General features: G+C 40.5%; 1 protein-coding gene across 5 annotated transcripts in view; it reads left to right on the top strand.

The window, feature by feature from the left end:
* Positions 1-17,254, top strand: part of ULK4 (unc-51 like kinase 4) — a 582,128-nt gene that overhangs the window by 192,068 nt on the left and 372,806 nt on the right. For 4 of the 5 annotated variants that reach the window (XM_047874598.1, XM_047874597.1, XM_047874599.1 and 1 more), the window contains 5 exons: positions 2,191-2,324; positions 4,185-4,306; positions 4,458-4,514; positions 11,663-11,714; positions 11,817-11,911. In XM_047874598.1, coding sequence (XP_047730554.1) covers positions 2,191-2,324; positions 4,185-4,306; positions 4,458-4,514; positions 11,663-11,714; positions 11,817-11,911 — 460 coding nt within the window. The remainder of the gene's footprint in view (positions 1-2,190; positions 2,325-4,184; positions 4,307-4,457; positions 4,515-11,662; positions 11,715-11,816; positions 11,912-17,254) is intronic. The other variant, XM_047874600.1, reaches the window with a different exon arrangement.

Raw genomic sequence — 17,254 nt, 5'->3', positions numbered from 1 at the left:
TATATAAAAGGGAAAACGAGTAATTGTCAGTTATAAGGTTCTGAGAAGGTGGAAGGGAAGGAGTTACTGGTCCACCGCTGTGACGGAAGGAAATGTGTCGAGGGCGGGATACATAACAGGTGCGCATGTTGAGAACTTGGAAGGAGAGTTCCTTCATGATGCTTTCTGTTTGCTCTCATGAGAGGGTGGGCACTTGGGGGTTTGAAGAGAAGAGACTTTTGAAAACACACTGGGAATACATTGACCGATGAAATACAGTCAGATTTTGGTACTGCTCTGGGCCGTTCATTCTTGGTGTCACGCGTTTATGGTGGTGTTGAGTTTTAGCAGCCTTCTCTGCAGGCATCCAGAAAGCAAATCATTGGATTCATGCAGACTTCCTTTGGCTAGATGGGTGCAAAGAGAAGAAAAGGGGCAAGGGTTTAATGAAATGGTAGATGATGGGAGATAATAAAGCAGGAAGTAAGAGAAGAAGAGAAAAGGCCGATGGATCGGGAGAAGATGTCATGGAGTCAATTAAGAGAAGTTTCCCTGAAGTCGAGGAACTATCACAGTGGAAGAACACGCAAGGAGGATCAAGAGCAGATAATGGTTAGAGGGTGTGTTTGAAGTACTCCTCTTGGAGGAGTATACCCTTTCACTTTGGGAAAGCTGTTCGACAGATGGTGAGGCTGGGCAGGGAGGTGTCTGTCAGGCAACCCATCTCGGAAAGCAGAAAAGGAAGATGAGTTTCTGTGTGTCTAGTATTTTCAGGTCCTGCTTCCTAGATTGGGCTGAGGGAGTAGCGCCGACTAATCAAGAAGTTCTTGGAGTTGCTGCTCTCGTCTTGGAAGCACCTGGCCCCAGTGATAACGTGTTGTGCTGCCTATCGCTGGGAGCTCCTGGCTGGCTGACGGGCTGCCCCAAGTCATCGTGTCACATGTCGTGAAGCTCTTAGCTTCCACTTAACCTCTCGTTTCTGTGGTTTACTCATCATCGAGCAGTTATGTGCTCTGAATTCTTTAAGTAGTATTGATACATTTTTGCTGACTTAACAGTATTTTTCCTTCATTTTGACTAATGCCATCTATTTGTTAGAGTGTGGCCGGCACTGTAATCAGTGACTCGAGCGGAGGATACTAACTGGTGGATGGAAATAAACTTGTGATTTGGTGCCGCTCCAGATAATAGCAGAAAGACAAAAGCATGACTAAATCTACAAAGAGGGTCACGTAAATGCTAAGCGTTAAGATATCAGTATACTTTTAAGCGTTTTGTGCAAAACCACTTCTTCCTAGTTGACGGTAGGAGTTGGTAGGAAGTTTTCTCTGGGAAGTAGAAGTTGGGTGAAAGGGTAGGGACGGCGGAGCTGGGAAGAGGGATGTTGGCATCGGGAGATGTAAAGAAGCTTTCATATGATGCAGCCTGTGAACTCGCCGCCCTTTTGAGAGTTGAGGAGAATGGGCACTTGGGAAGGTGCCTGGTGGGTCCAGCAAACGGGATGAAACATGAGCCTATAAGTTTCTAACCACACCCTCAATATCTAGAGTGATGGCCCAATATGTTCCGTGGGTCTGGGCTAGGCACAGTTGGTCAGAGATTGACGTCTACTGAATGCCAGTGGGTTGTAGAAGTCTCGTTTTAGATATCCTAAAACTAGGGGACAAAGGGACATGTGAAAGCCAGATGTTTAGATGTAGTGTCTGTTCTCTGTATCACCCAGTGTTGAGATGAAAATCTTTCTTTGGATTCATGTACATAATTTAGTGAAGGAGCTGGAATTCATGTGACTTGCCTGAGGTCCCAAGCAAGTTTAGTACTAATGACCAACACGAGCGCAGACAACTTGTGGTTTTACTTTGAACCTTTGAAACTCCAAGAGCGTTCTTCTGCCCAGACGCCTTTTTCTGCCTTTCATCCGTCATCTGGAGAATGCGGTTTCTTTCCCGTGGGCCAAGGCTAAATGAAATGAGGGCGTTGTTTGGTAATACCTTGGCAGATATATTCAGAGTTGCCTTGTTTTCTTTCCTCATAAACGTGTAGATTTTTCTAAGGCAAAAAACAGACGGTGCCTGACAAATTGCTAAAATCTAAATGTCAGCATGACGGGGACTGTGCCCCCTGGAAACATTTGCCTTGGCGACGTTTTCAGACGGATGCTATCAACTGTTTTATCATGAGAGGTAATCTTTTGCACTTCCCTGTACGTAGACTGGTGATGTACATCGAGAGAGACAGCAGAAAGACCACTCCAGGCAAGGACCTGCCAAGCAGCAATGAACACCTGTCCAAGTGCCTGGACCTTCTCATCCGTCACATTGTGCACGAGCTGCCGCGGATCCTGGGTAAATTCTCCTCAGGCCCCTTGACGCTTCCCTTCCTGCGCTTGGGCTTTTAGGCCTCGCCCCTTTTTTCTTCTGGTTTCTCACTTAACACAGGAAAGCACCGTGACACCGTTTCTTGAATGTGTAGTTTCAAGATTTGAACTCAGGGTGTGCTTTATCTGTTTTTACAATTATTTTACATCAGCGGCATGACTGAGGCAACGAGCAGGCTAAAGGTTACGTTGAGGTGTCATCTTGTCAGAGCTTAAAATTGGGTTTGGGCCTTTTGTTTTAGGTGACTTTCTCAAGATTTCCTTCTGCCTAATTCTGAAGAAAAGATTTTTTTTTTTCTTTCGGGTTACAGCCACACATTTATTTACCCTTAAGAGAATTTAAAAATGCATAAGGATTAGCATTTAATATTAAAGAATTTTGATATTAAAATTCAAAGTTTGAAAATTTCTTCGGTTTGAAAAGCTTTAAATAAAAATATTAATTTGCAAAGGATTTTTTTTTTTTTTTCTGGCTGATCATTATTTCATTGTTATTTGGAGAAATTAAAAGTAATCTAAGGAATGTGTACATTTAGCTTAAATTTCATTCCATGCTTTTCCAGCAGATGTAGCTCTAAACCAGAAATGTTTAAAATGTTAAATTTGATCCAGTTCCTTATGGTAAAATATACTCAGAAATTCAGGGTATTAAATCAGAATAATGAAAATACCTTTATGGCTGATTAATGGTATCTTTTTGCTCCTTACTAATACTTTGAGAGATTTTTTTGGTTGTTAATGACTGAAAATAGAACATTTCAAATATTTTTTGGATTATAACCTTTTTTTTTTTATTAAAAAAAATTTTTTTTTTCAACGTTTATTTATTTTTTTTGGGACAGAGAGAGACAGAGCATGAACGGGGGAGGGGCAGAGAGAGAGGGAGACACAGAATCCGAAACAGGCTCCAGGCTCTGAGCCATCAGCCCAGAGCCCAACGCGGGGCTCGAACTCACGGACCGCGAGATCGTGACCTGGCTGAAGTCGGATGCTTAACCGACTGCGCCACCCAGGCACCCCTGGATTATAACCTTTTAAAGGTTAACCCGAAGGCTACAGTGTGGTCGATTGGTAGTTGACTTGCTTAGTGCCAGACTCATCCTGTTTTAGGGTGTGATGCTAAGATTCAGATGTCCACAGTGTAAGTTTTATTATTGGACTTTTCATCCAATGAGAAGTTTTAGGAATTGATCTTTTTTACTTCCATCCTCTTTTATTATTTAAAATTGCAAACTATAATCTGCTCACTTATAATTAAAAAGATTTTTTTAATGTTTATTTTTTTTGAAAGAGAGAGACACAGAGCATGAGCAGAGGAGAGGCAGAGAGAGAAGGAGACACAGAATTTGAAGCAGGCTTTAGGCTCTGAGCTGTCAGCACAGAGCTTGACATGGGGCTCCTCACAAACTGTGAGATCATGACCTAAACTGAAGTTGGATGCTCACTCTACTGAGCCACCCATACGCCCGTGTTCATATATAATTTTTTAAATACCCTTTCCCTGTTTACAGAAGTAAGAAGTGCTCATGGTTAAAATTTAGAAAAGACAAAAAAAAAGGGAAGAAAAATCATTATAAAACCAATACTATATAAATTTTACTTAGAATTGCTAGATGAAAGATGAAGCTTATATCCATTCTGTCCCCAGAGGCTACAGTTTTCTGTTATAATCTCAATATGTGTGAAGAAAACAGCACAGCCCCTACCCATTTCTTTTATTTAGAGATTAATTACTGTAGTAATCCCATTAGTGTTCCAGCCATGACCCGTGGTCCCTAAGTATTTATGGTCTGTAACCTTCATGAATGATCCCGGATGTGCTTTGCAGGTGACATTCTTAACGCCTTGGCCAATGTTTCTGGTCGTAAACACCCATCAACAGTCCAAGCGAGACAGCTGAAGATGTGTCTCCCCCTGATGCCTATAGTGCTTCACCTCGTAACTTCTCAGGTACTATTTTATTAGGAAAAAAATAATAGAAATATGACTCCTGTCTAGGTAAGCTGGAGCCTAGAAGTATCAACTCAGCCAAAATATTTTCATTTTTGGTTTCTTATACGTGGCTTTCAGGATTTAATCTGTGGAAACTCTCATCACACAGGTGTTTCGACCTCAAGTTGTAACAGAAGAGTTCCTTTTCAGTTATGGAACGATTCTTGTGAGTAACACTGAATTTTTCACGTTCCTAATAAAAATGTGGCTGTCTCTCCTGTTTGTGGAATTTGGTGTCAGAAGGAAGTAATTTTAAAATCCTTGTGGTATTTATTTGTCTCTAGGGAAGTGACCTTTTTATATTTTTATCTGTTGACTGTAATAAAATTTGACATTTGGAGAAAAATACATTCTCTCTTGATAATGTATTTTGTTCAGATAGCGCCCAAGCAGGGTAAATATGTCTGTAGAAAACACTTCAATAGATTTTAGTATTAAACGTCATGAAGAAATTTAACCTGGCAAGAATGGAATGCTGGGAATGTATTATCATCATGATTTACTTATGTTGTCCAGTTATGCACAGTATCTCTTTTGAGGATGGCATTTCTCCAAGTTAAGCTCAACTTCACTTTTTCTTTAATTTTGGTGAGAAGGGTAGCAATGAAAAATCATTGTCCTATCTTTTATTTCAGTTTTTGCCCACAAAAAGTAGTCTTTCTGTTCAGTTATGGCTCATGAGTGATGTTATTTTTTTTCCTAGCCTGGAATACAGTATATGTCATTGATAAAATGGGGAGCTACACAAAGAGAAAGCTGACGTTTGTCACACGGTATCTCCAGTCTTATTTGATGGTTAATAACAAACACCTGAGATTTTCAAAATGCCATTGAGGTTTCTAGTTAAGATGAAGCGAACATCTCCACTTTATTGTGGGTTTGGAATTAAAAAACAAAAAGGATTGTCATCCCCAAATGAGACTGTAGTTTTCTAGAAGGTTCATCGTAAAGTGTGAAGTTTTGAAGTACAAATGTTGAGTGGAGGTCACTGATTTTTTAAGAGGTGTGTTCAGGGGAGGCGGTAGGGTCCTTTTGTCCCCAGTTTCAAACCTTTATCATCCTAAGTGCGTTGAATCCTAATTTCTGTAAAGTACAGAATTGTGGTTGTACAGTCATGGGTTTGCAAATTATTAGAATTTCACTTACCACCTTCTTCTATGTTTGCTTTTAATTTCTTTTAATTTGCTTTTTAATCTGTTTTTAAGTACTGTATAGGTGTCCTTTTGGCACGACTGTACTTCTGTAACTCACTGCACCGACACATGGATGCCTGGCAACGGTGATTTTGCCCCTGCAGCCATCTTGGAACCTTGTGGCACAGTGTTTATTTGGGATGGGGAGAATTGTCCTTGTCTCTTCTCTTATTTTTGTTCTCCTGCGGAACACTTTTCTCTGCCTACGTTAGCTGAGAACGCTTCAGGTTTTCAAGGAACAAGCAAATGTGTCTAACTAAAAGGCTTCATGGACATTCAGGAACGGTGTGTGTGTATTTTTGAGAGAACGCATCTGCTCTGTGTAATGCTATCTATGCTCCATACAAGGGAGGAGGCCACACCAAGGAGGGATCTCCTCATTTCTCCCAAGAATGGGTGAACTCTGTGCAGGGTGGGAGGTATTCTGTAGGGTTTTCTTAATATAGGCCCTTTTGGGAATAGATAATAGTGTGCCTGGTCGAAAGATAATTAGGATAGTGGAAAATCTTTGGCGGTATTTTTTTTCCTTGATAATGGCACTTAGGTAGAGCGAGCTTAGGCAAATAAAATGGAAAAGGTCATTTGGCTTTCTTTGGGCTGTTTTCCTAGTTTGAATCATGGCTGGGCCCAGAATCTTTCCATTATTTTTCTCATCGCATTTGTTGTTTGGCCTTGGCTGTGTGTTTATTGTTCTTATACTTAGTGTTGATGGCTTTGATGAAAAACTAGTGAAGGGAAAGGAGTACCGACTAAAATGAAGGACCCGAATTGAGTTGTAGACAGAGTTCTTGTGCATGTTATTATGCACTGTGGAGAGTTGGCTGTTGCTTCTGTGAATTGATTCATAATCTGTCCAGAAGATGCCAAAGGTATGACAGAGGTGACAGCGCCCTACTGATGCCACCAGGCAAAGGGAACTTACCCGACATCCTACAGCTCCTTGGAAATTCACAGTGCAGATTAGCATATTAAAACCTCTTGGGTTTTGTGCTTTGAAATAATCCTTTTAATTTTTGCTCAGGTAGCGGTTTCCTGCTTATTTGAGAGTTTGTTTGTTTGGTTTGTGGGGAGCAAAGGGGGCTGCACAGCTCTAAGTGTCCTGTAGAGCGGTCCACAGCATGGCTTTGTGAAACTGTCCACAGCACAGTGCATCTTCTGTCCTGGTGGCCTGAGGGAGCAGTTCATTCACGTGTATGTGTTTAGGACTGTGTTTTGAAAGCCTTATTGTTCCATATGGAGATAAGTATTTCTAGTATTTTTCAAAATGCATCTGGGAGAGTAGCTTGATCTGCCTTAATCTGAGGTATCAAGTGTGGTTCATCTTTAGTAATTGTGCCCAGTGGCAGTGGCTTGGCACCCAGAACTTTCTGGGCTTCCCCTGAAGCAGCTGTCTAGGAGCTGCAGGCCTGCCGTCCGTGGGTGTGGAGACGGCAGTCAGGCTGGGGTGATGGTCACTCGTTAGGAGGGTCCCGCCGGGTGGAGGGAGCGGTGGGACTGTACCTCGCGTTAGCTTCAGTTTTCATGCTGGCACCAGGCATCGTTTGCCTATTTGACTCATAGATATCTTTTTTTTTTTTATTTTTATTTTTTGGTAAAAAAAAAAAAATTCAGGATACTTCTTATACACGGACACGTGAGTATAGGAATTAACGTTTTGTAAACATTTTTTCCCAACGATAATGAAGTTTTGGTCGTTTTATGTTTTAAAGAGGGAAGTATTTGGAAACAATTTAGCAGGGCACCTTTAAAACCATTATTAAGCTTTCAAAGGGTCCAGGCAAAAGCTGATAATTGCTATTTTCCCTTCTTATTAACAGAAACAGTGTGTCATCATACCCGCCTCCCTCTCTAGTTAAAAAAAAAAAAAAGTAGGGACAGTGTGAGCAGTAAAACATCTGGGGAAGTGCTATGGGGAAATCCTGTGGTGAATACCATCGTTCTTTTGGGCCTCCATTGAATTGGGCTGGGAATTAGGAAGTAGTGAGATTAAGGAAATACGCTCGGGAACTCATGATGTATGTTAACCTAATGTTCACTGTGTTTCTTGTGTCCTTTTGAAAACGCTGGTGATTAATGAGCTGACGAAGAGGATTTTCTCGTATTTTTTTTTCTTACGTTCTGGCCTTGTTAGTTTTTAAAAGTGCAGTGATTGCGTGGCGGTTATAATTTCCTACAAAAAAAGCCATCACAATTCTAATTTTCAAGCACAAGAAGTGATAAAATTATTCTGGTAGATTTTAATACAAAAATATAATCATAACCTCCATTATTAAGAGATCTTCACTTATCCTGGGCGTTGAGATAATTGTTTAAGAAAAGACATGCTTCCTGTCTTTTGCAGAGTTTTGTTTTAAGTGAATATTGTTTTGTTGGTAGGTATTGACTTCAGTTGCTGTGGGTAGAGCAGAGAGAGTGTGCTCTTACATTTTTCAAAATATGATAAATGTGTTTATTCTCTGCCACACAAATGTTATTCTGAGTCTCCCTCCTCCCTTTTATGAACCGTGGATTAATTCACATACATAGTTTGCTACAGGAGCTCATTTTCAGCTTCTCTGAGGTGCTGACTAATATTACAGAGCGCTGGCCTGCCCTTGAGGTGCAGCTTTCCTCTCCGGAGGGGGTCATTTTCTGCCCCCCACTCCTCCCCGCAGTGAGCCTGGCTGTGGGGTAGGCATCCATGCTTTTTGCTCCTCTGCTAAAACTCCCAGCTTTGAAGCTGGCACCCTCAGGAGATGGCCTGTGTTACGCCCTGTGCTGTGTTCCTACAGATTCCTGGGTCATTGCTGCTCGTTCCTCGGAATCTTCTAGCGTGGAGCTCACTGTCAGTTTCTCCATGCTGTGCCTGTCCACGTTCTTGGGAAACCAGACATCCCTTCGGACCATCCTTCCAACACCTCAGCCTCTCTGCCCCCTCTTTCCTCGTGAACTTATCTTCCTCCTCTCAGCTGCCAGCATCCATGACCTCATTTCCAGTGTCACACTGGCTGGCCACCACCCCTGATTTTCAGCCCCCTTCCTCTGTTCCCCATCTCCAGCAGCCTTTCGGTTAAACTCAGACTTAATTTCATCTTAGCCCTTTCCGCTCACTGTCCTGCCCTCCCGAGGGCCAGTGACTTCACTTTGCTCTTCACTCAGCTCCCAGTCCCTTGTTCAGTCCCTGTTACTGCCTTATGCAAACCTGTAACGCCCTTTGCTTTCTTCTTCCAGTACCCTCCTCTGGCCGACCTTGATTCTGGTCCCAGTTAATTCTCCACCTCCGGCTTTGAGTGTCTAGATACGGCTAGAGAAAAACAACAAAATAACTGGTCTCATTTTATTTTATTTTTATTTATTTTTTTATAACTAGTCTCACTTTATTTTTTTTTTTAAATTTTTTTAATGTTTATTTATTTTTGAAACAGAGAGACAGAGCATGAACGGGGGAGGGTCAGAGAGAGGGAGACACAGAATCTGAAACAGGCTCTGGGCTCTGAGCTGTCAGCACAGAGCCCGACGCGGGGCTCGAACTCACGGACCGCGAGATCATGACCTGAGCCGAAGTCGGTCGCTTAACCGACTGAGCCACCCAGGCGCCCCTAACTAGTCTCACTTTAAATTCATGATGGCTCATCTCAGGTGAGCCCTCTCTGCAGACTAGTGCTCCTGGTTTCTTTTCCTAATTTATATGCCTTCATGCTTACTAGAAAAAGAAATATATCAAAAGACATCAACGTTGGTAAATCAATGAAACATTCAGTAGGGATTTTTTTTTTTAATTAAACAGGGGAACAAAGTAAGTTGAAGGAAGCCCATAATTCCACTATCGAGATGACCCTCCTTGACATTAGAAAAGAAAAAAAATTAATACACGTAATATGACTAGAAAATTCCAATAGTGTGGAAGGCGGAGAATGAAATGTGAAAGCACACACACCTCCCAGGCCGGCATCTGTCTTCCTAAAGGAAACCTCTGCTTGTGGGTCCCTGTGATTTCTTCCTTGGAAACTTTTGTCTTCATCTGTGTTTGTGCATTATCTATATTTTAAAATATATGTACAGGAAAGATCAGAGTACAAACACTGCGTGGGGCTTTCTTTACTTAGTAATCCATAAACCTCTAAATAGATTTATGTAAGTCGAAAGACCTCTTTCTCTGAATATTTTATTCAACGTCAATTCCGTATTTACTCAGCAAAAGTTATGTGCCCCTTCTGGAACTTTGTGAAATTATTTCAACCAAATTATCATGACAAGCTACTTTTTTTTTTTTTATTATTATGTATTATGTTATTTTTTTTGTGGTCTTTTTTTTGTAATCATAGATTGAAAAAACCAATTTAAAGTGTCTTATATGTTTAGCTTTTAAACAGCATATGTCTTTTAAGATTTTCTCTTAAAGGCAGTTTGTGCTTATTTAAATTATAAAATATATGCTTATTAAAGAATATGTAGAAAATTACAGTGAGATTTGAAGGAAAAAAATCACCATAACTCCACCACTCTGAGAGACCACCATTGTTAACATATTGTTGTTTACTCAAGAGTGTTTTCAATTTGCATATATGCACTTGTGTGTAGGAAACCGTCTAACATACATATGAGTTACACTGTATGTGGTTGAGACGATGCTGTGTATTTGTATTCTGTCTTGTTTCTATTTAACTTTGACTCATAAGTATTTTCCTACAGCTTTAAAAATTTCTTTTTCCCCCACAATTATTGGCTATATGCTATCCCATTTGTATAAACTGTATACAGTTTTCTGCCATTTCAGTGAAGTTCAAAAATACCCAAACAAGCAGTACACTATTTAGGGACACATGTATATCTAGTAAAACTATGAAAAAATGCCAAGGAAATGATAAATTCATGACAGTCATTATCTCCAACAATGAATGAATGAGGTGTGGGAAGCTCATGCAGAGAATTGGGAATATTTTAGTTCCTAACTCAAATATATGTGTAAGGATTTTATTTATTCTTGATAACCCCCAAACCTACACATATGTTCTTATGTATATGTTATATATAGTCATTTCTATTTACCAAATGTTTTAAGAAGAACCATTGGATCATCGTAGCTTCATTTTCCCTCCAGACTAATTGCTTATGTTTTTTATTCCAAGGTAATCTTATATTTTGTTTGCTACTTGTTATTACATATAAAATACCATGTATGTATAATTTTTTGAGCCAGGGGACAGAACTAAGTTGCAGGGCTTCCGCACGTCACTAGTATGGTTGCATTGCCTGTTTATATTGTTTTGCTTATTAAATTAATTTTTTTTAATGTTTATCGACATTGAGAGAGAGAGGGAGAGCACACAAGTAGGGGTGGGGCAGGGCAGAGAGAGGGGAAGACACAGAATCAGAAGCACAGAGCTGTCCGCACAGAGCCTGATGCGGGGCTCAAACTCACGAACCACGAGATCATGACCTGAGCCGAAGTGGGACACTCTACCGACTGAGCCACCCAGGCGCCCTTCTACTGTTTTGTTTAGATCATGTTCACGGAGTAACTCTTCTGTGTGGAGCGTTCAGCTGGGGACTGGAAAACTCACCCAGGGAGCTCACGGCCAAGCTGCTCAGGCCTGCCTCCAGAACATTATTGGGGGTCATTCTGCAGGGAGGCACAGGGTTGGGGTTTAGATAGAATATATATGAGGCACCAGCAACGCTAGTTAACCGTGAAGGCAAGCCTTGAACTGCTACATCTCGATGCAGTTTGCACACAGGGTAGCTAAGGCTCGACCTTCCTTGGAGAGGACTGCTTCACCTGATTACGTGCATCCTTACCAACTTCCGAGGTAGTAAGGGAGCAAGTGTGGCATGCTGGAAATGGTTATGTATCAGTTGCAGTGTCCTCAGTATTTATAGGTTGACATTTCTGTGCTTCTATTGCCAATGAGTTTATTCCGACATTACATCTCATGGATAGTGAACTGTATGTTCACTGTATGTATATATTATTCATATGATCATTCTTTAAAATTGTGATTGTATGTATGGTATGTGTATAGTATTTAATGCTTTCGAGGAATTACTTCATGAAGAATGATAAGTGTAGTTTTGGGAGAAAGATCAGTTGTATTTTCAGAGTTTCAGAGTTATTTTGCAATCTTATTTTTATTTTTTACAGAGTCATATTAAGTCTATAGACTCAGGAGAAACTAACCTAGATGGAGCCGTGGGTGAGTAGACCGTGGGGCATTTGACATCTGTGTCTGAAGTACTTTGATATCGCGATTTTGAACACGAAAATAAACACCTGTAATAATTAACTGTATTCCTAGGACTGATGGCATCGGAAGAATTTATCAAGATCACGTTGTCGGCTTTTGAAGCAATAATACAATATCCTGTTTTGTTGAAAGACTATCGCTCTACGGTCAGTTCTGCCGGCTTGTGAGAAAGATACTGTTTTGTTTACTTGGTAGCTCCGTATGTAAAGAGACTAGTTTACATATGCTCGATTCCTATCTATTCTCACATGAAATAACCACTCAGAAAAGCCGCTGCCCTCACAAGAGGCACATTAAGAACTCCCTTCCTTCCTTGTTGACTTCTCTGGAATTTTCATTGCTCATTATTGTCTTTCTCTTCTGGTGCACACCTTACGCCCAGCTTCCTTCTTCTTACTTCTTTCCTGGTTATTTGTGGTACCCAACTGCATAAACTCTTAGAGCAGAGTGTCTCAACCTTGGCACTATGGGCATTTGGAGATGGACAGTTCCTCGTTGTAGTAGTTGTCCTGGGCACCGAGGGATGTTTAGCAGCATCCCTGGCCTCTACTCACTAGATGTAGGTAGCACTCACTCCTTCCCCCTTCAGTGATAAATAGAAAGGCCTTTACACATTGCCAGAGGTCTTCTGGGCAGAGAAATTGCCCCCATTTCAGAACCTCTGCCTTACGCTGATGCTTAGGTGAGTGGAGCACTGACTTTAGAGGAGGGAGGAAAGGCTTTGTGATCTCATTCTCACCCGCAGAAAGCCTCAAGAAAAGAAGCCAGATGGGATGAGCACTGGGTGTTGTATGTAAGCCAGTTTGACAATAAATTATACTCATAAATAAATAAACAAATATAAAAAAGCCAGGTAAGATGAGAACCCTTGTTATCGTTTTCCCATTCTCTCTAATGGCTCTAGGGGTTGACCGAACTCAGCAAGGCAGTTCTAACTTGGGGTCTTTCAAGTGTTTGCGGTCAGCGGAGCCTGGGGCTGGAATCATCTGAAGCCTCATTCACTCACGTGTCTGCCTCCAGCTGGGACTCTTGGGACATCTTCTCCATCCTCTATGTGGTCTCTCCAGTAGAGTGACTTCGGGGGGGGGGGGCCTCACCTCTTACATGGCATCTGGGCACTCTCAGGACATGTGTTTCAAGAGAAGGAATCATGATTTTTTGAGTGTAGAAAATGTCTATCAATTCTTCCTGGTTGTTTCCTCCTCCACCTCCTCCTCCTCTCTAAAAGTGCATTAAAAAAATGTGTAGTTTAATACTGTAAAACCAGTGCTCCAGAAATTGCCACTCAGTTAAAAAACCATGACCACAGCCCTGAATTCCCCCAGTCACGATTCCTTTCCTCCCTGGAGAGGGGGCCACTATCCCGACTTCCATAGCGATGATTCCCATGCTTTCCTCTGGAGGCCTGTGTGTGCATTCCTAAACCACATAGATTGGTTTTGCCTGCTTTTGTACTTTGTGTCGATACGGTATGTATTTATTTGTGACTTGCTTTTTTGGCTTGGTGTTTGTGGGACATTCTTGTTGTTAAGTATCTATATGGTTTAATTTTTCACCGGTATATTGTAGCCCAATGTTGATTTTGAGTATATGCAGATATCACAGTTTACTTATTTATTCTTGATAGACACTAGGCTCTTTCCAGCTTTTGGCATTTTCAAAATACTGCAACGGAGATTCCTTTATGTACTTTGCACCACATAAGCATGCAGTATTTCTAGGATACATACTTAGGAATGGAATGAGTGGTTGTAGAGTATATGCAGACTCATTTTGTCTAGAAAATGCCGTAGTGTTTTCCAGAGAGGTCATACTAGTTTATATTCACACTACCAGTGCAGTATCGGATCCCCACCGCCTTCTCAACTCTTGTTATTTCAGGCTTTTTAATGAATGAGTATATAGTGACATTTCACCATGGTTTTAAATAGTTAAGATCAAGACTACTAATGAGGCTGTTGTTTTCAAGTGTTTATTGGCTTTGTTTCATTGTGAAGTGACCTTAATTTCTAGTAATGCTTTTTTCCTAAAGGCTTGTTTTTGGCTCATTTTAATATAATCACAAAACTTTCTTTTGCTTAATATTTACTGACATACCTTCTTTCATTCTTTGTGTTCCAACATCTCTCTATTCTTATATTGTAGATCTGTGTCCTGTAAATATCATAGTATTTAAACAAAATCTAATTTGACCAGTACTTAACTTTTCACTGGAGCATGTACTCCATTTACGTTTACTGTAGTTGTCAGTATATTTGGATTCATTGTACCATTTTCTTTCAGACTTTTTCTCTTTTCCCACCTCTAATTTCTCCTCTTGTATAGTGATTTACTTTCTTTTGCACTGATTTTTTTCTCTACAGAAGGTTGGTGTTTAGATTCTCTCTTTATTATTTTACTGCTTACCCTAAAATTTACATCATGCACATTAACTTATTAAAAGCTGAACTTAAAAAAGAAGCTATCTTTTAAGTAAAATACAGACCTTAGCCAACAACTCCATTCAGTGCCCCTGTGATGTATATTACTTTTGCCTGATACTTTTTTTTTTTTTTAACGTTTATTTATTTTTTTTATTTATTTATTTATTTTTGAGACAGGGAGAGACAGCATGAACGGGGGAGGGTCAGAGAGAGAGGGATACACAGAATGTGAAACAGGCTCCAGGCTCTGAGCCATCAGCCCAGAGCCTGACGCGGGGCTCGAACTCACGGACCGCGAGATCGTGACCTGGCTGAAGTCGGACGCTTAACCGACTGAGCCACCCAGGCGCCCCTTGCCTGATACTTTATAGTCTATCTTGTTCTGTTTCTTTCTCTTTAAATCTCTTTTATTATTAAGTAATAATATAATACTCATTATTACTGTAATATAGTGTTCAATTACATTTGCCCACGTATATACTGCTTTTTTGGTTGTTGTTTGTTTTGTTTTTCTTTCTTTTTTTTATTTTTTTATTTTTTTTTTTTTCAAGGTTTATTTATTTTTGGGACAGAGAGAGACAGAGCATGAACGGGGGAGGGGCAGAGAGAGAGGGAGACACAGAATCGGAAACAGGCTCCAGGCTCTGAGCCATCAGCCCAGAGCCTGACGCGGGGCTCGAACTCACGGACCGCGAGATCGTGACCTGGCTGAAGTCGGACGCTTAACCGACTGCGCCACCCAGGCGCCCATGTTTTGTTTTTCTTTCTTAGTTCTCACTCCCTCCATCTGGCCCCACTTCTTCATGACTGCAGTATATCCTTCACAGGTTTCCTTAGCTTGGGAGTGCTTGTGGCATGCTCTTTGTCTGTTAAGTCATTGTTTTTTGAAGGAGATTTTTTTCTGAGTATTAAATTCTAGGTTGGCAGTTATTTTTGTTCTTGTTTAGTACTGTGAAGATATTATTTCATTATCTTATGTTCTGAATTTTCTTGAAGTCTGTTTTTCCTGTGAAGATAATCTGTCTCTTTGTCCCTTGTCTCCATTTAAGACTATTTTTTGGGAAGAGAAGGAGGGTCTTTGGTTTTCTGTAGACTCACTATGATGTAACTAACTGGGTACTTCTTTATATTCTGCTTAGGATTCTCTGTGCTTCTTGAATCTGTGGATTGTCCTTTTTCATCAATTATGGAAAATTCTTAGCCATCATCTCTGTTCATTCTCTCTCTCCTTTGCTCTGTCTCCGTCAGCAACTCAGGCCACATATACATTAAACTTTGTCGGTGTACTTTCTATATTTGCTGTCTTTCTACATATTCCATATTTTTCTCTCTCGGTGTCATTTTCTGTTTGGTTAATTTCTATCTTCTGTGTCCAGTCTCATGCCAAACATTGCCATTGACTTTTTAATTATCGTTATTTTCCATGTGTAGAACTTCTTTTACCACTAGAAATTCTGCTTATCTGTTTTTTCAGCCTACTGTATTTTTTATAATTTCCTATTCCCTATAGTTATCTTCCAGTTGTGGTTTATTTGTTCGCATTTGTTAGATGTGGCTGTTTTACACTATGTCTGATAATTCCAATATCAAGAGACTGTGATGTGAGATAGTGTCTGTTATACAATCTTTCCCACGTACAACTCATCTCGTTTTCTTGGAGAACTTATGTTTACTGCTTGTTGGTTGTTGGCCTTGAAATCTGTGGGTATTTCCTGAAGCCTATTGTGGATGCTCCCTCCTCTAAGAGGCTTTGTGTTTGCTTTGGGGCCCTGCCAATCAGGGCTACCTCAGACCAAGGTCATTTGCACCTAGTGTGCAAATCTCTGAGGCTCTAGGTCTGAGATCATAACGTCCCAGGGCAGCCTCTGCAGCACTTCCCAGGAGTGTGAATGTGTGTGGAGGGGTTGGTGAATAGATCTAATTTCTCCATCACTGTTAAGAGAGTGTAATCCCCCCTCCTCAGTGCCCTACTCAGGGTAGGAGATTCACAAAACTGCATGTGCTAGGAAGACCTGGACTCCGACCTTTCTGGCCCTTGCAACCCCCACTAGAGCCTGTGCTTGGGTTAGTGGTAGGCACTGCCAGGGTACAATCAAGTCTGCGCTCATGTCTTCTACTCCACTCTCTAGTTAAGACTTCCATTCAGAATTGGTCTAGAAGTTCCTCCACTGTCTTTTCAGAGTTTGAATACTTTTAAGGTCTTGTTCTTTTATATTTTATCTGGCCTTTATCATTGTTTTCAGTGATTTAATTTAATACAGATAACCATACCCGCTATTACCGGAAACTCTGTTTCTTATGGCAATGATTTCTGAGTATTGCCCCAGTATTGCTTATTGATTCTTTATCCTCATGAACGATACCCCATGGATAATTTGTTAAGATCCACTGTTTATAAACATCTATACCTAGATGTATATAAACATTTAGTTTATTTGGTAAACACGAAATGCCATCATAATAATCGTTGAAACTACAGCCCATAGTATTATGATAGAAAAGGTATCATTTGCAACTCATGGGTTTCATAAGAAATATTTTTTAATGCTATAACCTATGGGAAATCTTCTAATTACCTCTTCTTGAGCATGACTGGAATACGTGAAATGGAAGACCTAGCACTCTAAGGAGCATAACATTGTTGGAAATGTTAGCGCAAACTGTGTTCAAGGCTGCCGATCAATACTTTATGTGGAAGTGATTACATGCATTTAATTCTTGATGAGCACAATTGCTTAACTCAGATTTTTTCCAGAGTTTAGACCACATTAATTGCTCAGAGTTGGAAATCAACAGTGTGGCCTACACAGCAGTCAGCAGTACACGATGATTTGGATTGTGTAGACAACTTGCTCCCATTCACGGTGGTTTCAAGAACATGTAATCAGTAGCAAAGAGAAAAATAACGGTGAACAAAGGTGATTCTTTGTTAAAAAATTCTGGCCATAATATACATATATCACCTAAAATATATTTCAATTTCTTTAATTTAAAAAAGTAAGCTAAGTTATAATGCCTTTTTTTAAATGAAAACCTGTCCCTTTGTAAGTTTTTAAACTAAAGGCT

Source organism: Prionailurus viverrinus, chromosome C2, assembly GCF_022837055.1.
Source record: "Prionailurus viverrinus isolate Anna chromosome C2, UM_Priviv_1.0, whole genome shotgun sequence".
In the NCBI taxonomy this organism is placed as follows: Eukaryota; Metazoa; Chordata; class Mammalia; order Carnivora; family Felidae; genus Prionailurus; species Prionailurus viverrinus.
Note: the sequence above shows the minus strand (reverse complement) of the source record. Positions and strands in the feature narration are given on the sequence as shown.